The sequence below is a fragment of the Anser brachyrhynchus genome (genome assembly GCF_964034855.1).
Source record: "Anser brachyrhynchus genome assembly, chromosome: 1".
Taxonomy (NCBI): Eukaryota; Metazoa; Chordata; class Aves; order Anseriformes; family Anatidae; genus Anser; species Anser brachyrhynchus.
In genome coordinates this window covers 58936117-58959519 of record NC_137694.1, presented here as the reverse complement: position 1 = coordinate 58959519, position 23403 = coordinate 58936117, and the positions used below count along the sequence as shown (strand labels likewise).

The following is a 23403-nucleotide window of genomic DNA, read 5'->3' as shown; positions in this document are numbered from 1 at the left end:
CATCTGTTGAAATTTCCATAAGGAGGCTGCTTTGCTTTGCTCTATGCATATGCGAGGTTGTGAGACTGTAGCTGTGATGATTATTGCATCATTTCTCAGCTGTGGGATGGAAAAGGTGTGTGGCTAGAGAGATAAATTACCTTATTCAGCATATAAAGTATATTGCCTCTTAGTGTACTCACGTGATTGTGGAGCAAAGGATGGTAGATCAATAAAGTCAACATTGCTATCAGTAGTAATGTGTGTATTTCAAAACAGCTTCGTTCAGTTGAAATGAAGCTGGTTTATGTGTGTAGGCTTCTGACTAATACTTAGTTTATTCAATATTTTTAGTGCTTTAAAAATGAAAACACAAGAACAACAAAAACCAACCATACAGCTCTTGTACCAAGTTCCAGATATCTACAGCAATATAACTAGGTTGATTAAATGTGTGTTTTTCATTAAAACATAAGCAGTTTTGTGTGAACAACTCCCCTTTCCTCTCCATACAGTGCTCAGAGCTTTTTGTTTTGGAGGCTTGTCTCCACAGTGAGTGCCAGTGCTGCTAAGCTGACTCTGAGCAGCCCAGCCACAGACCCAGATCAAAACTGCCGGGCCACCACTACCAATTCACAGAGAACAGCTCCAGCCCTAAGCAACCTTGTGTTCACACTGCATTGCACTGAATCCAGCAAGGTCTGAAAGCCTACAGGGCAAGTTTTGTTGCTGTGGGCTTATCACCGTGCAGAAGTGGTTATATCTGTTCGTGATCTCTATTGAGGTGGCAATACAGTGCTGTGCTCTGTTATGTGAACACGTAGCTGAGTGTAAGCTTGGGAATTGTGCGTTCTGGTTAGACAGCTAACGCTGGTAATGTGCTTTCAAACTGTTGTTTGAAAGAGTTGTTGTAAGGAAGCGTTAATAACACATCTTAATCCCTAAGCACCTTTCTGAGAAACTTTATCAAAGGTGCTACTAATGCATAGAAGTGAGCCTCTTGGCCAACCTTGATCTTTAATTGGAAGCAGAAATCTCATACATTAACATTTTCCTAAGGTGTCTACTGCCTATGTTGTTTGAAATATGATTTGTGTTTTGCATGAAATAAGATGCATTTAAAATTGAAATTTTGATTGTCAACTATTTGGATTAACAAGTCTTACTAGTAATCTAACGCTGAAAGCTGTCCAACTCCTCCCAAACCAAACCCAAGGCCTTAGGGTAATATCCTGTGCCTATAGTTGCTATTACATGTCTGAAAATTCATCATGTGATGCAGCACAGTTGTAGTTATTCAAAGTACCAAAGCTATTTTGCTGCATCTCATGGAGGAATCTTTTGTTTCTCAGTTCTCTAGTGCTTAAGTGTTTTTCTCTGGTATCAGTTATTGCCACGGATTTTTGCCTTTCTCTTAAAAATCACAAAGGGAATACTAGAGTCAGTATAGAAATTCCAGTTCTCAGAATCATGCACACACATTGCTTCTAGATTTGCTAATGAAACTTCTCAGGGGAGTTATCATAAGATAAATCATTGCTTTTCTAGAACGGATGACATCTGTGCATCTTGAAAGTCAAGTCAGCTTACCACATGTTAACTAGGGTGAAGAGCAAGAGCTGATCCTGACAACTGCATGTTGTACACAAAATTGAGTGTTTCTTTTCTACAAGGAGAAAGACTGGATGAGCGTAGTGGTAATGCTTGGCCACGTGAATGCTGATGTCATTGTGTGATGTGGTTTCAAACAAACATTTGAGGAACCATCTATGAATGGAAAACTGGATTAATGAAGAACTTGTTAAATATACTAAAAGCAAATGTCATGTTGGGAAATATTGTAAACAAAATGACAGGATGGAGGCGAGAAGAGGTTTGACTCCCAGAGTCCTCTATCAACTGGTGCCATGCTCTTGTTTAGCAGAGTAAATGCCTGTTTTTCCCCTTCGTCTTTTTTTCCTACTGACTGCACAGACTAATTCTGAAGATTAATGGCTGTCTGGCTGTTCTCTTGCAAATCATTCATTATTGCTTAATTAAAAGTCACAAAGCTTTTCATCAATGCATGATGTTATCATCTATTCCAAATTTAACCTCTAATATTTAGATTCATGTCTTAATTTGTTTTGCAGGAGGCTGCCAAATATGAAAAGAAAGTGATGGTGCTGGATTTTGTCACACCTACGCCTCTGGGAAATTCATGGGGTAAATTTTTCTTCATTGCAAATTTGTTATAAAGGAACATTATTTACTAAGAGTCTGTTTGTACTTTGGGATCAGCCACGCAGATGTGAAAAGTGCATTCTGTTCCTTTCTCTCAGGTCTTGGAGGAACTTGTGTAAATGTGGGCTGTATACCTAAAAAATTGATGCACCAGGCAGCTTTACTGGGACAAGCCTTGCAAGATTCACGCAAATTTGGATGGCAGTTTCCAGAAGAAGGTACAGAAGGAGAACTTTTTTTTTTCAGTTTTGTCATTTGTGCTGAAAATCCAGAGGTTCTTTCACAGTCAAGTGCTTGTTGCACTTATGTGCTGGCTTTAACAACGTTAGGCAACTTCAGAGTGACTATGCATAAACTTAAGTGCTTTTCAAGTTTAAAGGCACAGGACTTACTGCCTTGCAGCACTTGATCTGTTTTTAATATGTTCTCATTGTGTCAGTATTTGATTTATTCCCCCTGCTGTGTGAATAAAAGCGCTAAGATACTACTCCATTTCTGAATGTAACACAACATCCAAAGGAATACCCCAGAATGTTGTTTGTTAGAAACAGAAACTTAGTAATAATTGTAGGCAAGGGTTACTGTTCCCTCAGTCTGCATTGCTACTACATCAGAAGCTGAATTTTTCTTTAGATTAGATCTAGTGTGCATGGTTATAGGATTGGGATCTATTAAGGGTGTAATTCTATAAGGGAGAGCATGCAGAGGCACCTCTGAGATGCATAATCTTCATTTGTTGAGCAATGTCACCTGCTCAGAGCATGTGTCGTTAGAAAACTATTGATAATATGCAAAGTCTAAGTGTTCAATGTGTCAAAGGCGATGGCTGTGCTAATAAAGGGGGGGAAATATCTCAAATGCTTGACAGAAGGCAAGTCATTCATTGCTTAAGGCATATCTGTTCCACTGTGACCTCTTGTTTTGTCTCTGCTGATGTAGTTCTTTGAATTTCAGTAGAGTTAACCTTGGAGCGAAATAGAAATAGGACAAAGGTGACTGGGTCATGAAAAAAGTCTGGGAATATAGGGCTGGCTATGGAAATAGAGGTCTGTCAGATTGAGACAAAAATCTGTTTTGTTTCCAACAGTCAAACACAACTGGATGACTATGACAGAGTCTGTTCAGAATTACATTGGCTCACTGAACTGGGGTTATCGAGTGGCACTGAGAGAGAAGAAAGTCACATATGAGAATGCATATGGAGAATTTGTTCAGCCACACACAGTTAAGGTACTGCCTAGCCCTGTTTGCTGGGTCTTCCTGTAGTGTTTTCTGAATACAGGTGTTCGTCAAAGAATATTTCCCTTAGTAGGACTACAAGATACTCACTTGGGACTGTTGCTTTGTTCACAGGCAACAAATAAAAGAGGAGTTGAAAAACTGTACACAGCTGAGAGGTTTCTCATTGCCACGGGTGAAAGGCCACGCTACCTGGGTATCCCTGGAGACAAGGAATACTGCATTAGCAGGTAAAAATAGGGAAGAATATGAAGTCATTCACTGTGTGTAAATGCTTAACCTGTAGGAGACGGTGGTAAAGCATAAGCAGCGCTTGCTTGCATGCTGTTGTTTCTCTATATTGTTTCTTTCTGCTTCTTAGAGGAAAGTAAGGAGAAGGAGAATAGCTATAGACACGTCACGGTGCTGGGAACATTGTCTGGTGGACACCACTGGACTGTGGGTGGTAGGCTAGAACAGTGCCATTTCTAGCTGGTAACAGAGCAGCTTGAGAATCCCAGAAATCATTTGCGTGTGTGTCATAAAATTAATTCATCATTTGTGCCCCAGTTACACGCTTTCTCCTTATTCTTTATGGTCTTTCCATTCACGTACTGAGTTTTGTTCTTAATGAAGAGAACAGTCTGTATGGAGGGAAAACTCCGGCTCAGATGTCAGGGAAAGAGGGAGTTCGAAAGTAGCTGATGTTGTGAAGCTGGTTGAAATGTATCTGCCTTCATGCGCTGTGGAAGTCTTCGTCTTGAAACTTGAACCAATTTTTTCCCAGCTACTTAGTGAAGTGAATTCAACTTTGGGGAGAACCTGCTTCAAATGTCTGGCTAAAAAAACAAGGAACTTTAGCACAATTTTACACGTGTGCGCGCACACAAAAAAGTGATATGCAGATGAAATGGATAAAATGTGCTTTCGTATCAGGCTAACTGCTATATTACTTACTGTAGAAACACAGGTTGGAATTACAGGCTTAGAAACCTACAATAATGAAATAAATGACTGACGTAAGCCCCGTGAAACCCAAACACCATGTTGTATGTTTCCCTAATATTAAGTGGAAGTGAAATTAAAGGTAATAGATCGCATAGTTGATAAAGTAGGGCTTTAAAATAACAGTAAGATCGAAGGGTCAGGAATGCCAGAGTTACAGACTATCAGACTGAGGCTGTCTGTTGTAATCTTAACTGGGTTCCTTGAGAGCTAGGAACTATGATGTAGCCTTTAATTACACAGTCACGCTTCATTCCACTGCAGCATTTGCAGAGAACATCTTGTTTAGTGGTTGCCATTGATGGCTGAAAAAGCGACGCTTTTTAAAATTTAAATATTTGGAGAATTTTCTTGCCAAACTCTGCCTGAGTTTGCGCTGAGCAAGCATGATGTCTCCATGAGGTCCTGGTTTCATAGCCTGGGTCTAGCTCCAAGGTGTGGCAGAAATGACACGTTGATGAAGCAGTTGAAAGAAGTGGAAAGCAGGCAAATAAATGTTTGCTCTAATTTTGTACTCCTAGCTCTGCCTGTTACTGTGGTTTGCATTAATTCGTTTTATTGTCTGCACGTATTTAGCACTGTGTATAATTAATTAGCAAAAGGAGAAGTCTTCAAAGAAGTTAAGATGTTGTGTTTATTTACATGCTAAACCCTTTCCTCTTCCTTATAGCTATCGGGAGCTAAAATTTGCAGTAAAATATTTGAAGCAATTCAGAAAAAATATCCTATTTTTTTTCAAGAAATTGTCAGAAGTTTGTTTAAAAAAAAACTCAACATTTTAGTGGCTCTTTGGAGTATTTCATATTTTTGTGTGTGCTCCTAATTAGACTTCTTTAATCTATCATGTACTGATCTAGTATTCTAGCATGATTTCCAAAAATAAGTTTTGTTGTTAGTGATCGGGAAAAGGAATAAAATCCTATTCTTACAAAAGAAAGTAGAAAAATAAAAAGTGCAACATATACTCCCGTTTTTCTCTGACTTTCTTTTTCTTCCCCCTTTTTTCCAGTGATGATCTTTTCTCCTTGCCTTACTGTCCAGGGAAAACCCTGGTGGTTGGAGCTTCCTACGTGGCCTTGGAATGTGCAGGATTTCTTGCAGGCCTTGGGTTAGATGTCACTGTAATGGTGAGATCCATTCTTTTAAGAGGATTTGACCAGGATATGGCAAACAAAATTGGTGAATATATGGAAGAACACGGAATCAAATTTATCAGAGAGTTTGTGCCGATCAAGGTAGGCTTGAGGTGGTACTACAATTGATTTTAATACACCTTTCATAATGAGTTAGTGTATGTTTACATTAAAATGTTGTTTTGCCTACTTGTCCTGATCCTGCAAATATTGAATATACTTAAATTCTAGCAGATGTTCTGAAGTCTGTGAGACTTCTTGTGGACTGATAAGTAGGAAGATGTATACTTCCTATAAGACCAGGGCTAGTGCATCACAAATAGTCATCTTTTTCGTTGTCAGTTCTCAATTTCTCAGCCAGCAAATACTGCTTACAGTGCCCAGGACCAGTGGACTATCCAGGAATTAAAGGAGCTTTTAAAGTATCTATCTATATCCTTTACTTGGCAGAGATCTTACATACACGCCTAGTTTTTTTGGAATTCCGTAGAGGTACGCATGCAGACAGCTAGGTATATGTATAAGCAAATTCAGGTTGCAAAGTAGATGAGATAAGCTTTGGAGCTTTTCTAATGTTAAATTGCCTTACCAAAGGCTTCAGAGTCCTAACAGTGTTTTTCTTAATGCTTTTCCACAATGATTAGTTCTTAATAATTATAAAATAGGAAATAACATACTAAGCATTTTTCCATTTGGTGTTAAGCTAGTATACTAATGAGTAACACTTTGATTCCTAAAGTATTAAATAGAATGAAGACTGGTTGTTTTGTTTTGAATTTTTTTGTTTGTTTGTTTCTTTTCCTCCACACTTAACAATATCAAGAGTAATTTAAAAAATGCTCTTGCCAGTTACCACTTTGTAGATCTGACCCTACAGATGGTCAGGGATGACTATCTAGCTTTTGATTGTTTCAGATTTATCTTTTTGTAAATTCTTCTGGTGGGATAGGAAAGGAGGAAATTAGTCTTAAAAGAAGCAGATCATTTCAACTGAATGTCAGGTGGTTTCCTCCAGCCAGATGCACTCTGCAGAGTCCCTCACCCTAGTCATAAAGTATACTTTTGTTTCATCCTGTCCATTCAGTATGTCTTTGATTTCAATGCGAATAAAATATATGGTCTTGTTTCTAGTTGAGAATATCCTTTAACTGCTGGATATCTCCTTAGTAGATCTTTTCATCTCTTTCTTGCATTGTTTTTGAAGTTATGCATGTTCTGCCTATTATTCAGTGTGACACTTGAAGACAGAAAATGATTATAAATAATGCCACCTGCAAATAGGAGCAATTTAAGAGCGATCTTTCAAAGTTGATAGGATGGGACAGAAGGTTTGAGTTCTTTTAAATTAAAAAAATAAAGGACGGGGAAACAATCAGAAAATTTCCTTTCCTGACTAGAGATATTCAATATAAAGTAGGAGCTGTGGCAGTTGTTCCTGAGATGGTAAAAGAAAGACTGCAGTTAAACATACAGTCCTCTCACAGTCCAGGCAAAAGAGAACCTGCCTATGTAGCTTCAAATTCCATTTGCTCATTTGGTGTTGATTGTTTAGTGGAGGAAAAAGGAGCCTTTGGGGGGCAAAAAAGCCAGTAGCATCACTTTCTGCTTTGTTTTCTGGTATGTAGAGGTTGCATGTGTTTTGGGAGGGTGTTTGTTTAAAACAAGGCTTTATATTTTATTACCCTCAACAAAGAGCACAGTTGCAAAGATTCATGGTTTTTTTGTTTGTTTGTTTATGTGGGGGTGTGTTTTTTTTGTTTTGCTTTACTGGAATAGGCTGTAACCCACTGCAGTTAGCAGGATGGGGGGAGGGAAGAAGCTTGATCTGTTGCTAAAACTAGGAATATTTATTTCAGTTTACTTTGAGGAACTTGGAAGGGCTGGGTTTTTTTGTTCGCTTCTTTTTAAACTGCTGGTGTTTTTCAGCCATTTAGAGCCAGCTGCTGCCCTCTCCTGCAAGACAGTTGCAGGTTTATGTATTGGACTAATGTTATTCAACAGGAGTAAGGGCAGGGCTATGACTGTGGCTTCCCCATGGGTGAAAGACACAATGGTCCTCTAGGTGTGGCTTAAGAAAATGTCTGATTCTGTTTCCAGGTCTAGAAGGAGTTCCCTTCCTCCTCGCTTTCCCTGTCCTCAGTTGATACTAACAGCTTCTTGGACAAGAACTTAGCAGTCAATACAACTGTTGTAAACAGAAATGAGGTCTTACTGTGTTAATTATAACAATAAATGCATGGAGATGAAACAAAATATTTAAATATGAAAGTAATAATCACAAATCTAGAGAGTGGTGAAAATACCTTTAGAACAAATGCTTGAATTTTAGGTCATGGTTAATCACTCACTTTTGATCATAAAATACATTGTGGGACTAAGATATATGTGTATACTTTAATTTGAAACTAACCTTTTCTTTTTTTTTCCCCCAAATGTTGTAGGTTGAGCAGATTGAGGAAGGAACTCCTGGAAGACTGAAAGTTACAGCCAAGTCCACAAAGGGGAATGAAGTAATTGAAGGGGAATACAATACTGTGAGTCCTGTCTATATATGTAAAGAATATGGAATAAACTTCCAGTTAATGTTAAGATTCCTGGGGTCTTTTTATCCATAGTTTAGCTTCAATTAAAAAAATCATTTTCGGTTATTACAATAGGCTAATGGTACACAATCAACATGTAATTAATGTGAGAAAAGTCCTAGAATCCACGGGCATGAGTCCCACGTGCCTTACCAAATCACTTGCATGCTTTTGAAACCTGTTTTTTAGCTTAGGGATTTAGAGGAGGTTGGTCATGTGGAATCAGTTGCAGGATTTTCCCCCAGGGAAATATTTATCATAAACTGTAAGTAATGATTTTTAATAACTGCTGTAGTAACTGAAGCATGCTGTTCTGGAGTTAGCATAAAACAATGGTCCTTACAAGAGCTAAACAAAACAGGTGTTGTTGTTAAGGTGTTGTTAAGATCGGTTGTTGATGCCACATCTTCACAAAAACAAATACCCCATGGCAAGTCAGGCAAGGAATTTCATTATACACTGAAAGCAGTAAAATTACAGTGGAAATGCATGCAGGTATGCCTTTATATGTTTGACTGTTTTCATCACCTCTCACACCATTCATTTTCTTAGGCCTTGAAAGAAAAAAAAATAGTCTGTGCCAGTGACTTCATCTACCTGCACAGTGCATCAGTTTATTCCATAGCAAGGATATGCATTAGTGCCTCTTGAGTACTAATATTACAAGAAAGATAAACAATAACAGCAGTGCTGTTTCACAGAATTGTGATACTATTTTTCTTGGTCCATGGTACTGAAATACTTTTTTTAACTTCCAAATCAGTGCTTTTTTCTATTTATTTATTTTAAGGAAACTTCTGATTTCTCATTGCTACTATATCTTTCACTGAAATGCTGTCACTTGTTATATGAGCTGTGTGTGATGCATTTGAAAACCTTCGGCTCTGAAGATCTGGCAGGTTTGGTCATCTAAAAGACTTGAAGCAGATCTTGGACAACTTCAACACAGTTCTTTTGTCACTTGAGACACATTGCGTAGTTAACTGGGCAGTTCTCCAAGACTGAAAAGCACGAAACACTTTTCTCCATGACAGTATACCTTGAAATTTGTTTTGCTAGTTAAGCTGGCCAAGTTTGTAGTTTGGGTAAGAATTTGGTCTGAACAAATGTCCAAAAAATCACTCTGAACAAATGTACAAACAAATAATATTCAACAAATATTATTTGGCAGTGGCTTGGTTGAGGGCCTATGTAAGTAAATGATATTTTCTGATCAAAACAAAGATTATTTTCTTCTTATCTGCCTAAACACCTGAGTTTCCTTCCTAAAGAGCCCTTTCTTTAAAGAGCATTTTGGTGTCAACATACAGGAATATGGTATAACAATTTAGTATGAAATTGCAAGGAAATATGATAACAGATTTATTTAGAATACTATTCGTATATTTTTCCACGGAAAGATATTTGGCTGTAGCTAAAACCTCGTATTGTTAGGTCACGATGGTGGTGTGGCTTGTGTTGAACTCAGCGAACATACAATGGGTCACTAATGTGTTCATGTTATTGTGACCAAACCTTAGGTACTGATCCTTAGTCTGTAATTAAAATAATAGATAGCAACAAGCAGGTGTGCTTTTGAGGTTTTAGGAAATCAGTAACATGTGCATTGCTGTTTTGCAGGTGTTGCTAGCAATTGGAAGAGATGCATGTACAAGAAAAATTGGTTTGGACAAAGTTGGAGTGAAAATCAATGAAAAGTAAGGAGAGATTTCTGTATATCACTGACTACACAGCTGGTGTCATTGACAAGTGCAGTGGCAGCAGTGCATCTGCAGTCAGATGCCTTGAGGAGAAATTTGTCTCCTGTTTGGATAGGAGACTATGTAGCAGATAATTGTGTTATCTTGCATAGTACTACCCCATGTTCTTTTTTATACTGAAATGTCAGTTCCTAAATACTGAGAGTCAAATGTGTCTCTTCCATTCTGTCTCAGTTCAAAGACTGGTCTGTCAGCTTCTTCCAGTGACTGGGCTTTCTAGGATCTGTCAGTTGTTTCTCATACTCTCTTACTCCCATCACCTTGTTTTTATCTCTACCACCTCTTGGGGCAGAGATGTGTTTCTTCGTATGGACTTTTAGTGTGGTACGGTTTGTTTACATTTTTAATGTAAATACTACTGTATGTTTATTTTGAAATATAAAATCAAAGTAGCATTCTTAAACTCACAGCTGGAGTTGGTGATGTGTTTTAGTTTTTGGAGAAGTTTATTTCTAGCCTTATCGCAGCTACCTTTGGGAACAATCTGTCTCCTGCAGAGAATTGCAGGTTTAATGTAGTGAGGTCATTGCACCAGGGAGTGGAGCTATCAATAGCATTTTCAGTATTGGTAACTTGAAAATGTATTCTAGATATGAGGGACCTAGACCATGTTCCCTTTGATGAAAAAATGCAGGACCATGAACTTGACTTAGTAGTATGTGGGAGAGCAGTGCAGAGGGCAGCTTGTATATGAATACTGTGACTGATGTTGCTGAAGAGAACTGTTGCAATGTTAAGCAAAGTAAAAAAAATTCCAAAATTCATTTCAAAATTGGCAGACCCATGTTGTCTTGTAGAACAGTACATGTCTTTATTTGTTTGACATTGGGACATCCGTTACCAATTTAATAGAACTAACTATAGAATTAGTAGTATAAACTCCATTTTTATTAACAAAACCAAAAATTAAAAAAGCTGCATCTTTATACAAAAATCGTTACTGGTCCTTCAAATAACTGTGTGACTGTTTCTGCGCCTGTCTGATCAGGTTTACCTGTTAGGTAAGTTTCCTGCAGTGATTACTGCACTATGTCACTTATTAATGAAGTAGGAAATATTAATAATTAAAAACTTCCATTAGCTCAATACATTTAATGCTAAAAAGCTTGCTGTATTCCTTAAGTAGGATGTCTAACAGCTTGACTTGTCTCTGTGAAGAAGCCTGAAGGTTAAGTTTATAGAAACTACTTCACCCACTGGACTGGAATTTCAGTAGTGGAGAAATTATTTTGACCTACAGCTTGAGTGGGAGAATGTCTCTTCCTGTCACTCCTCAGGGTTTCCAGTACACAGTTCAGCTGGTAGTAGTGTATTTTGAGGAAAGCAGTTATGTCTCACCAGAGAATTTATTCAGGAGATGAATCACAACTTCAGGGGCTACCTCCTTATCCAGTGTGTAAATTCCTGTAGTTTTGGTAGAGACCAAAATTTGCACTAGTTTACTTCCTTGACCAGGGTTATAAGATTGTAAATATGACTTCTTTTCCTCAGATGTCAAGTACATGCCTGTCTCTTAAAGCTAAAGGGTTCAATTGCTGCAATGTTATTTACCACTTGAGTCTTCACAGCAGAATACTTACATCTTTTATTTTTCTTGATGCAAATCACAGAACAGGAAAAATACCTGTCAATGATATGGAGCAAACAAATGTGCCATATATCTACGCTATCGGAGATATACTGCAGGACAGGCTGGAACTCACACCGGTGGCAATCCAGGCAGGAAGACTGTTAGTGCAGAGGCTTTATGGTGGGGCAACCACTAAGGTAAGTAACCAATTGCTACAGAACACTCATTGCTCTACTTCTTCTAAGGAGATGTGATGCTCTTAATTTTCAGTGTTATTTGCATTAGTATTTTCGCTTCCTTATGTTTTCAGTGCTGTCCGCAGTTTTGCTACAAACTGAATATGGATACAAAGAAAGCTCAAGTGTGCCAATAAGTCAACACATATTTATACCTGAGAAGTTGAATTCATGAATCCAGTGTTTATATATCATACCTGTGTGATTGTAGGTTTCAGTCAAGTTATGCCAGTCCAAATAGGAGTAACATGGGTACTTTTTACACCTTATCTTTAAGTTGTAAATAGAAGGAAAGGAAGATGCCTTTAAGCAATGTTACCCAAGCAGCATTGATGTGGGTGCTTGTCTCGCCTTCATAACCAAGGGGATTAAGTAGAAAAATTTTTCAATTGTAGAGCCTGCTGTACTCATATCAGATTCTGTTATCAGCCAGATTTAAAGCTTGATTAAGCTGTTTGTTTTAGGTTGGCAGGTATTGCAGTAACAGAATCTTGAATTAGTGTGCCTAATGTCATTATATCAGTCAAGCAAAGTTTAAGTAAACCATAGCTGGAGCCAGGATTTCTTCTTACTGCAGAACTACAGATAGGTCTTAATTTACATTTGATGCCAAATAACTGTCTCTCAGGTTATGAAAATCCTTATGCTACTAAAGAAAGCATCATCGCTCTGAGTGAATCCAAGAAATAAATAACTGCTTAGGTGGGATCCTGGCTTACACTGCTGTTTTAACTAATCTAGAAAGGGTGATTGTAACATAAGGAAGTATTATGGATTGGTGGTGAAAGAATAGTAAACAGCACCTTAATTGATAACTAGACACAAAGAAATTAGAGTTGAAATTAATAGAATAAAGTTGCTGGAAATTAATTAGAGCTGACCAACCTGCTAGCCTTTTGTGGCAAATGATTCATTTGGTGAATATGGGAGAGCAGTGGATGTTGTTACTTTGATTCTAGTAAGGCTAGAGTAACATTCGCATAGACAAGCTGAAGTATGGGCGAGGCAAGTGGGCAGTGAGGTGGACCAAAAGCTAGCCAAACTGCTGGGCTCAGAGGGCTGTGATCACCCTTAAGAAGTCCGTCTGGAGGCCAGGCATTAGTGGAGTGCCGCAGCACTTGGGTACTCAGTACAGTACTGTTTATCATCTTCCTTAATGATCTGGGTGATGGGACAGAGTCCCTCAGCAAGGCTGCAGATGAATCAAATGGGGGGAAAGTGATTGATGCACCAGCTGTCACTCAGAGGGACCTCATCAAACTGGAGAAGGAACCTCATGAAGTTCAGCATGGGCAACCTTGCTATTCTGTGCCTGGGAAGGTGTTACCCCATGCACCAGCGTGGGTTGGGGATCAACCAGTGCGAAAGTAGCTTTGCAGAGAAGCCCCTTGGGGGGGCTGGGGGACAGGGAGTTTACTCTGACCCAGCAATCTACCCTGATGGCAAAGGCCAGCAGCATCTTGGGCTGTGTCCTGCAGATGCATCCTGGCAGATCATTGCCAGCGGAGTAGTCAGGGCTTTTTGACTTACATGGGTTGTGACTGGGGACACAGCTTTAGTGCTAGCTATTGCTGCAGATGGCTGTAGTTCATGCCTTTGACATCTTCTAGGCTGCAGCTGATGAAAAAGATGCTGGTTTTTGGATGGTGGTGTAGTATTTGTAGCATTACCTCCTAAAAATAGAATGCTCTGTAGAAGCAGTTGAACTGACTGCTTTTTATCTCCAGTGTCACTTGCGATCTGTTATGTTTTAAAGCAGGGCACTACTGCATTTCCTTTTCCTTCTTACTCTATGCCTGTTAATGTCAGTGTGGCTTTGAACTCTCGTTCTGTTCTTGCTGTAGTTAACACCTCTGAGAGGGACAACACCAGAACTGTAGCTTCATTTAAAATAAAGAAAAAGTAGCTTTCAGAGTTACAAATAATACAACTTTTATTCCTGACTTTCAGACTGCTTAATTTTTACTCAGTGTGCTGATGTTATTACTAATATTGTGTGTGTTTTTTGTTTTATTTTGAATACCACACAGTGTGACTACGTGAATGTTCCAACCACGGTGTTCACTCCTTTAGAATATGGAGCCTGTGGATATTCTGAAGAGAATGCAATACAGAAATTTGGGGAGGAAAACATTGAGGTAAATGCCTTAATTTCATCTAGATTTTAAGTTCCAAGTCTGTAATTTAAAATGATGTTAAAAGTTGATTAAAACAACATTCTGTACTCTGATGTAAGGGCAGGAGGAGACTATGTATATTTTTGTCTTTCTTGGCAGTTCCTAAGCATGCTTTAAAAATAGTCCCCAGTTCTGATAGTTCTAGTTGTAAATATGTTCTCTCTTTGACAAACAGGGCTTGTAGGTAGAATACTTATTATTAAAAAAAAATCTTCTATGCAAATACTTCAGGATAAATTAAAGGTGTTGGAACTAATACATTGGTTTCAATGTCAAAGCTGAGCTTTTTGTAGCTACAATGTGGCAAAGTCTTTGTCATGATGATTTTTACTTTATAAAAACAAATGTTGATACACTGTTTTTCCTGTTTATTTTGACTATGTAGGCAGATACCTGTTTAATTTTACTCACTTGAATAATCCTTTTTCATTTACTGGGATTGCTGTCGAGAATGGAATATGTAGGCACTTGGTGTCCCAAGCTGTTCTTACAAAATACTGTGGAGACCACCTTACAGAAAGCATGAGGGGAGGGTGTCTGACAATAATCTGAACTTCTTTTATGTCCACTTGGATCACTTGAGGAGTATTATTTGGGGAAATAAGCACATAAGTGGTGGTTCATAAAGCTGAGAACTGTCTTGCTTTTAGCTTTGTCAAATATACTTTTTGTACGTTGAGAAAAGAGGTACATATGACTTAATATGGCTGCACATCAAGTTCTGTTAACCTAACTACAGGACAGAGGCTGAAATTCTGCTGTGCCCACAGACTTTGTTTATACAGAGTCAAATTTTTGTTGAGTTAAGTTTGTGCTCTTCCATGTGAAACACTGGACCCTTTATTGTGGAAAATCTACTTCTGTTTCACATTTTTGAAAATGTGCATCCAGAAACATTTGTGTTCTGGCGAAGTCCTAATTTAGTTGATTCTGACCTCTTTATCATGTCACTGTATTGGCTTTTGGTTTGTAAGCTTCAGTAGGAATATTGAGTTGCATCTGTCGTCCAAACCTATTAAATTTCAGTTTTGTATAGCAATGTTTATAATTGCTTTGTAGCTCCATTAATGCAGAAAGCATTGAGCTCTCTCTCCAACTTTGTGAAGGGGCATATTTTTACTCAAGTTGCAATCACTTAGGAACTTCTTTCAAATAGTAATTCGTTTGAGGTTAGCTTATAATGAGAGCAATCAGGAGTACTGGGTAGACCTGTGCCTCAAAACACCCCCATCATTTTCTGGGACAAATCCTACACAGGTGGATGAGCAGATGAGCAGCCTTATCTGAAGCCAGGAGTCTGTTCAGTGATGTTTTTTGGGGTAGACAGGAAAATGTGTTTGGGGCTGTGTGGTTTCTTTCCTTTTTCAGTTTTCTTTTTTTTCAGTTTTTCTTTTTTTTTTTTTTTTTTTCCTTTTCTTTTCCATAATCTAATCCATAATTTTCTTTTTCATAATCTAAGAGACCGTGCAAAAAGCATTTCCTCATCTGTCCCTAAACCAGGGCTCTGAGGCTATTTCTTCCCTTTTTTCACTTTGGGAAGTATTTTTGCCTTCATCTCAGGTAGATCCGGAGACTGTGCAGCCTTCTGTGAAGAACGCTTGTATTTGTCAAGTTTAATGAGAGCATGGTTACTGCATTCTGGAAGTGTAATATACTTAAAGCTGTGGTTTTTTCCTTAAACTACTGGATGACAGTAATGCTTGTTTTGTAGAGGCTTTCTTCAGCTTTTTTCAAGGGGAAGAATTCTCTACCTGACTTAAAGTATTCCAAACTCTTATGTACATGCCTGATTGCTAATGGAGAGCTGTTAGTTAATGGTTCATCCATGTGCTACATCTCAGTTGTTGAAAGTCTTTACAAGTTATGATTTCCAAAAGTGCTTTGTCCTCCTAAATCTGTTGCAGTCAGTAGTAAAGCTCTGGTTTTGGAAGCAGGCAATGCAAATTTAAGATAAACTGGCAGTTTTTGGAAGATCTCTCTTAGAGAGCAGATGCTCTCTGATATGTAATTAGAACTTTTTCTTATCTGTGCTGTTATTTCCAGGTGTACCATAGTCATTTCTGGCCACTGGAATGGACTGTGCCATCCAGAGACAACAACAAATGCTATGCGAAGATAATTTGCAATATTCGAGATAATGTAAGTGCATCTTTACTTCCAAAGAAAACAGAAATTGTATGTTCATCGTAGGGACCATTGACCCCACAATTATAAATAGGTTATTTTTAACAAGTTAAAAAAGAATTTACATTTTCCCTACCGTTTGAAATGTAATAAATATTTGTAATGATACTTTTGTTTATACAAAAATCACCATCAGTAAAATAGAAAATTTTGCAGTCACCATTTGTATATGGTGTTTTTTGTATATGAAAAATGACAAATAGAGAGCTCTAAGACTGTTCATTAATTTTAACCATTGATTCACTTTAGAAAAAAAAATGGTTAGAAGTCATATCCATTTATCTTATTATCCCTCTTCCAAACCAGGATATGTTTTTTGGGGAGACTATTCTCTCTGAAGTGGAGGTCACTCAGAAATCATTGCATCTTGTGACCTCTGCAAGTCCATATGTGTCTATAAAACTCCTGAGATTTTTCTAACAGGATTAATATATCTTGCCTGCACAAATCTCATTTAGAGTGATAATGCCAGGATTATCCTTGGACTACGATAAGACTTCCTGGTTAAGGAAACATACAGTACCTGCTGAAGCACAAGCAAAATTGCTAATTGCAATAATAAGCTAATAGCATAAAGGTTCAAGCCCTAATGAAGTTTTGAATCTATTTTGCCTATTTTCTTTTATCACCAGTTACAGATTTGTCTTCCTGCAGTCTTCCTAAGCGTCGTGTCATTTTGTGAAGTCTGCAAATCTGCTTGGTTTTGCCCATCTCCTTTTTCTGGAGGAGTTTGCACTAACATGGAAGTTATTTTAGAACCCATACTTATGTTCCTAATCCAAAGTTACTTAAGAAAATAGGAAGACTTTATGGTGATTTAAAATGTTTTCTTGTCCTGAAAATTAGAAGTATGTTTAAACATCTAGAGATTGAGCTGAAAGTTACCCCGGATGGAAACTTTGTTCAGTAACTATTTAAATTTATAGGGGAAACTGTAGTTATCTCAACTTCATTTCTGTGGTTTTATGTTTACATACGTGCATATTTTTAATGGAAAATAAGGATAATTCCATTTTAGTTACTACCTCTTGATAGCTTTTCTTATTTAAATGAACATTCTGGTAATTCCCAGTCATCAGGCTTACTGAAAGAAAATAACCTTCCAGTGTACTGGTTATCCCCACTCCCTTACATGTGATATTTAGCAGAAGGAGCAGATAACTCTTCATTCCCAACTGGGCTAGGTCTGTGATTAGCAAAATCCAGCTAATGTTCTGAAAGCCACTGAAGCCCACAGCAGCTAGATTTTGCTGAAGAAGAGAAACTCTCTTGAAGAAAAGAAAGTCAAGTTAAAAGGGCTTGTTCCCTTGGTGTTCGGTAAGGGTATGTGCACAATTTGGCATATTTTGCAGCTGAACAGTAGTGGAGGTATGAGAAGTAATGTATGGAGTCATATTATCTTCTTTGTAACCAGAAGTCTTTCTGTTTGGTGAATCTCTAGGTATATTATCTTGGCAGTGAACACCACGACAGCAGTAGTCGTCAGTTTAGTTACCATGCACCTCTTGTCACTTCTCTTAGCCAGAATTTTAGCTTATAGCTCTTTCCAACTATCAAGCAACTAAGCAACTATCAAGTTGCGAGTTCTTCTGTAGGTATGTGCCATACAGCCAGCTAGCATAGACCCTGATATTGCAAACCTTTATGCAAGATGTTTGCCTTTACTTAGTCTTACTGGAATGAGTGGAATAGCTTGCCTGAATAAAGTTTAAGTACGTTTGCAATTTGGACATACACAATAATCGAGTGTAGATCATGATATGTGTTAAATTTGAATGCTCTTGATATAAACGGAAGACTCATGCACAAAGGTGTAAGGAAGCTGATTCGTGAGTTCTTAGTTTAATCTTTTCCTTCTTGGAGAGAGGATGAAATTTTTCCCACTAAGTCCCTTCTGTTAGAGCTAATGATAGTTCACATTCGTGGTTACATTAATTTGTGGTTTGTTTTGTGAACTGGTGAAATCGAATACTCTCAGTAAGAGGACCTTACAGGTAACTGTGCTTGCGTTTGATTGTCTTTGTTATTTAGGAGAGAGTCATTGGTTTCCATGTCCTCGGCCCAAATGCTGGAGAAGTCACCCAAGGTTTTGCAGCTGCTATTAAATGTGGATTGACCAAAGAACAGCTAGACAGCACCATAGGAATCCATCCAGTCTGTGCAGAGGTTTGTATACGAAGTCACCTTCCTATCCCAGCTTCTGTAGCATTCTGGGATAAGCTGCTGGAAACCCAAACATCAGAATTTTATTAAAGAAGTCAGAATTAGGGGAAAGTAGAGGGGAGGGAAAGACAGGAAATTTTCTTTTTTAATATTAAAAAAACTAACATTTAGAGTTAATGTTTATTTATTTATTTATTTTTATTTTCATTTGTGAAATAATTGTTGTCTCCACTAACCCAGTGCTCCCTCTACTGGGAAGTACAGAATCTTCCACATTTTTGAAGGTTTCCAGTACTATTTCTGCTGAGGTGGTTGTCAGAGCTAATTTTTCTGGATATATGTACTCAAAATAGGCATATAAACTGGTGCTGTGGAAGGGGACCGGCTACATGCCAATTTTTCTATTAAATTCTGTCCTTTTGAAGATCTCTCCTTTACTCTCTAGGTCTTTGTATTTGAATTGAAGTACACAAGGCCACATAACAACTTCTTGTGTTCGTCTTGCTATTTGTCTTTAACAAAGAACTGAATTTTGTCTAACAGGGAGGGAACAGTTCCCCCTTGGTGTAAATCAGAGATGCTCCACTGATTTTAGTAGCATTAGGACCATTTATTTTAGCTGAGAATCCCACGTAACTGTATATGACCTTTGTAGGTCATTGTACAGAATCTGTGTTTTTACCTGCATATTTTAGCTACAGAGTGTAAGAGAGAGCACCAGGATACCAGTCTGTAGAAGTGAAGCCCACTTCTCTTGTGTTTCCAAATTGATGTGGTATAAACAATTTAATATGAGCTCCTTTAATGGAATGGACTGCTAGCAATCTGAATCATCTTCAAAGCATCTGCAATACAGATTCTATTTTTTTTCCCCCTGTAATATCATCTAGCAGTGTTCCTGCAAGCCCTTGAAGAGGGGCAGTAAGTCTTTATCTTATCAGGGGCCCTGTAGAGGGGGAACTTTGAGTGAGGCATTCAAACCTGTGAACTTGAGCAGGATATTAGCATATGCAGTGTGAAGAGAGGCTGATAGTCATAATTTATTCTGGACATCTGAGCTGCTAAAATTGAAGCTGAATAGAATGATGATTAGACATAATTTAGGGAGGTAATTTCAGATAATCATATTTGTTTGAGTGGGGGAGGAAGAAATTGGCTCAGGAGAAATACACTATTTAAAAGCTCCAGGGAACACTGATCATTTTTAATGCCAGTCTTTAGAAGGTTTTTTATGCCTGTTACTTAATTTAATCTCTTATGCAGTAAACAAAAATCAAAGTGCAAGATGGTACTCTTTGACTAAGAAAAAAATGTTTTAAAATTGTTTGGAATTTGTCAGGGCTGTGCATATCTGGCTGAATAAAATGATGTTTATGATGCATCTATATAAAGGCTAAACGACATGAACTCTGATCTGAGCAGTAAAGCGACAGTGTTGCAGGATCAAATACTGACGTCTTCGCTGGCATTAGTGCTGACTGACTGCTCAGAGAGACTCGTAGAACACAGTGTTACTCAACCTGAAGAAGACTAAGACTGAGGGTCTTATTTCTCGCTGCTTGTAAATTAGGGTGAGATTTCACTTCCCATATTTGAACAGCGTTTTATTCTCCAGAAAGCCTGAACTCCGAATGGAATTTCTTGCAAGGCGAAGTACAAATAACTGCAAGTACAGATTGGTAGAATGTCAGAAGTATAGAGAGTTACCTCTCACTTTGGACTGTACTGCACTGCTTGACATACAGGCACATATAGTTGAGCATCTGTGATGAAGAAAAGGTATTTTCTGAAAGCTGGGATGATTCTGTGAGTCAGCTAAAAAGTTAGTTACCAAAAGACTCCCAGCTGGCTTACTGGAGCTGGGGAGCTCTGTGGTCCCCAGAGCTGCTGGAACTGGCTAGCAGACCCAGAGCTTGCAGTTGGGACAAGAAGAAAGCAGGTGAAGCTTAAGGCAAGGTTGGACCAGGAGCTTAGGGATGTGGTTTAGTGGGTGACATTGGTAGGGTGATGGTTGGACCAGATGATCTTGGAGGTCTTTTCCAACCTTAATGATTCTGTAATTCTATAGCAACAAATGAAAATTCCCATAGGTTGTCAGTCTGTGGATCAGATCTGAAGAGTTAGAAACCCTGTATCGAGCCATGCACCATAGTTTAAATATATTTTGGTTCTTCTGCCATAATATATTAAACATGCATTTGTCTCCCTGACTTGCACATAATGTTTTACATGCTTGTAGAAAGTGGAAGAGGTATACCATTTATTGATGTTCTCTGACGAGCTCTGGCAGCTTTAATGCAGTAAAGCTTCTACTTGCAGGACTGTAGGGCTTTCAGATCCCCATTATCTTTAGATATTTCAGTGCTATTTGCATAAATGAAATGTGTATGTACTTTATTCTGTGCTAAGTTTATTCTTCCTGAGAGATGGCTTTGATGGCTAATTATTGCAACTTTGAACTATTTAAATAGAAGTGGGTTAGTTTGGTTTCCCTTCTTCCTTTCTATATTACACCTGTGCAAAACAATGCAATTATTTGCACGGTAAAGTTCTAATATTAAACACGGTATTGTATAATTTTTCTTTTTGAATTTTGATATCCTTTAGTTTTTCAATAATTATTCTTCAACATGTCCTTTTCTTTAATGTGACTTGAAAGCAGTAAAGATTTGACCTTTCCAAGCTAGGCTTAAGTGTTTCTTAGCTATTGTCCAGAGGATACAAAACCCAGGCATAATACCCTCATCAGCAATCAGCTCCACATTTCCGTAATATCTGGAAAGACACAGAGGCAAAAGTTAGGTTCTCTTCAAATGCTACAGCCTTAGGTTAACTTCACTTACCCAGCGAAGAAATTGTCTAAGCAATAAAGACACTTACTTGTTAGGTGTACAGGCTGGAGAGTATTATTGCTGAGCTCATTCGCACTGTAAGAACTTACCAGCAGTAAGGCAAAAGGTGCTATAAAGCCATGACACTTCCTTAATTGTTTCTTTTCACCATAAAAGTAAGACCATGGGGTAAATGAAGGGAACAGAGGGTATTTGTGTGTGCGCTATTTAGTAGCAAGGATTTTAAATGTAGGGTTTTTTATTATTATTTTATTACTATAAGAAACGGCTGTGGTTTGAACATTAGGCCCAAATTAATCTTCGGAAGAGAAGGTTGATTCTAGCTGTACTAAAAAGTATTTGTTTTTGTTTTTTTTCCTTTCCCTAAAGGTATTCACCACTCTGTCCGTGACTAAGCGTTCTGGTGAAAGTACTCTTCAGGCTGGTTGCTGAGGTTAAAGACCCCCATTCTTGTTATTGCCAGAGACTGACTTTCATCACTATGGCTGACTTGTGCACTTAAGAAGAGAGGTTTTGAGAGAAGTCATCCTCAGAAGTCTGCAGAAGTGTGTACATCTTAACCAGAGCACTCCGCTCATCTGAGGAGAAGAGCTCTGTGGGAGTCGGTCACTAGTGGTGATGGGCTGGCAATCAGCAAAGCAATGGGCATATTGAACTCTCCAGCTGTTGTTTGGCAGGGCATTTTACAAATGCTTTCATGAAGTCATAGCCTAAAACCTGCATTGTCTGGTGGGCAGTGATGGAAGAACTGCTGGCACAGCTGAGCAACAACTTTGTTTTTCTTCCTTAGTTTGTTACCTGAGCAAAGAGCATCCTAACTCCAGAATGTCACCACAAGTTCAGATAACTGTGTAGTGCCCCTGTGTACCGGGTTTTAACACTCCAATTACAAGTCCTCCTCGTGAGCATGCATTTTACCTGATCAGAGCTGTGTACCAACAGAGGTAAATTATCTGCATGTTAGATCACGAGGAAGAAGGTATCACTGAAAGAAGTTTAGTACCGTCTAGGATAACATCTCTTTGCTTTCAAAATGACTTTCTCTTGACTTTTTAGAGACGCTTGTGTATAAAAATGTTCTTGGTGAGTAAGAGAATAGTTTTTATCAGGGCCTTGTTATACGTAAAGCCTTTTTGTTTTGGTAGTAACAACGTTGCGTGTAACACATCTTTTGAGCTGTATTTTGCAGCTTCTGTGATAATAGTTAGTCCAGTTTAGAACTGACAGAATTCCAATTTGGAATGGATTATACTTCCAAGTGTGTTATGTAATTGTATCCAATCTGAATAAATTCTTCCTTTTCAGGTGAGCAGTTGTATGCTGCACGGTTTCAGGTGTGACCTGGCCACTTTAAACACAGTGGTATTGAGGCTTTCCTTCAAACAGGCAAACCACCACCACTCAATTTCTGAAAACCTATAGTGAAAATTCTTCTGTGTAGACAAGGCCTAAGAGCTATATTTAGTTTCGTGTATGTTTTGTTTTGTATTTGATTAAGAAGACAATACTTCTGAAATGGAGGTTTCCATGAAAAGTACAAGCAAGCTCACTCTCTTGCTGGATAAACTGGATAAACTCCATCCATATTTATCAGGAAGTGGTAAAATGCCTCTTTGTAACGGAAATGATTGTGCTTTTTGATCTGGTTTCTCATTTCCCTCTCTTTTAGCAGGAAGGTTCAGATTACTTTAATTAAATGGCTCTTGGGAGTTCATTGCGGTGTGAAAATGGGGTAAATTCTTCCACCCTCTGGGCAGAACACTCCGTACCTAAACTTCTACCCAGCAACAAATCCGTGGTTTTCTACTGAGATTCCTGGAATGGTGCTTTAAGTTATTTTTATAAAGTCATATGTAATGGAAGGATTTTTTTAAAAAAGTTTTATATGACATCAAGAATGGTCTGTTGTGTTGTTTTTCTGGCCAGTTTATTAAATAAATGGAATGTTTGCACAAACAGGTGCTCACTTTGATGGCTCTTCCAGGCCAAGAAAGCAGGGGATAGCAAGACGACTTTTTCAGTGGGCCAGAAGAGGGCACCTTGATGATCCCAGCTGTGATTCATTGTAGTCTTTTGAGTTTTGAAGGCAGATTCTTCTCTGGAAACAGGGTATGGGGCTATTTCATGTGCAATTTGTGCATGTTAAACGTATCAGGAAGACACGCTTAAAAATAAGGAATGAATTAGGACCTACTCTACCAGTGTTTGCACAAGTTACTGTCAATGTGTGTTCTGGAAAGCCAGGAGTACAGGTTCCTGAGCTGTTCAGCAGTTCAGCTCTTCATACTGAAGCACAGGAATAGCGTTATTTTCAAGCATGT

The 23403-nt window shown here is 38.3% G+C and overlaps 1 protein-coding gene across 3 annotated transcripts in view; it reads left to right on the top strand.

Annotated features, from left to right (window-relative positions):
- TXNRD1 (thioredoxin reductase 1) overlaps positions 1-23038 on the top strand; it is a 38342-nt gene extending 15304 nt beyond the window's left edge. For all 3 annotated transcript variants that reach the window (XM_080558043.1, XM_080558044.1, XM_080558045.1), the window contains 12 exons: positions 2112-2184; positions 2301-2420; positions 3290-3432; positions 3556-3671; positions 5435-5660; positions 8000-8092; positions 9761-9837; positions 11511-11667; positions 13737-13844; positions 15927-16022; positions 18099-18233; positions 21452-23038. In XM_080558043.1, coding sequence (XP_080414169.1) covers positions 2112-2184; positions 2301-2420; positions 3290-3432; positions 3556-3671; positions 5435-5660; positions 8000-8092; positions 9761-9837; positions 11511-11667; positions 13737-13844; positions 15927-16022; positions 18099-18233; positions 21452-21514 — 1407 coding nt within the window. In that variant the 3' untranslated portion in view covers positions 21515-23038. The remainder of the gene's footprint in view (positions 1-2111; positions 2185-2300; positions 2421-3289; positions 3433-3555; positions 3672-5434; positions 5661-7999; positions 8093-9760; positions 9838-11510; positions 11668-13736; positions 13845-15926; positions 16023-18098; positions 18234-21451) is intronic.
- Positions 23039-23403: the final 365 nt, after the last annotated feature.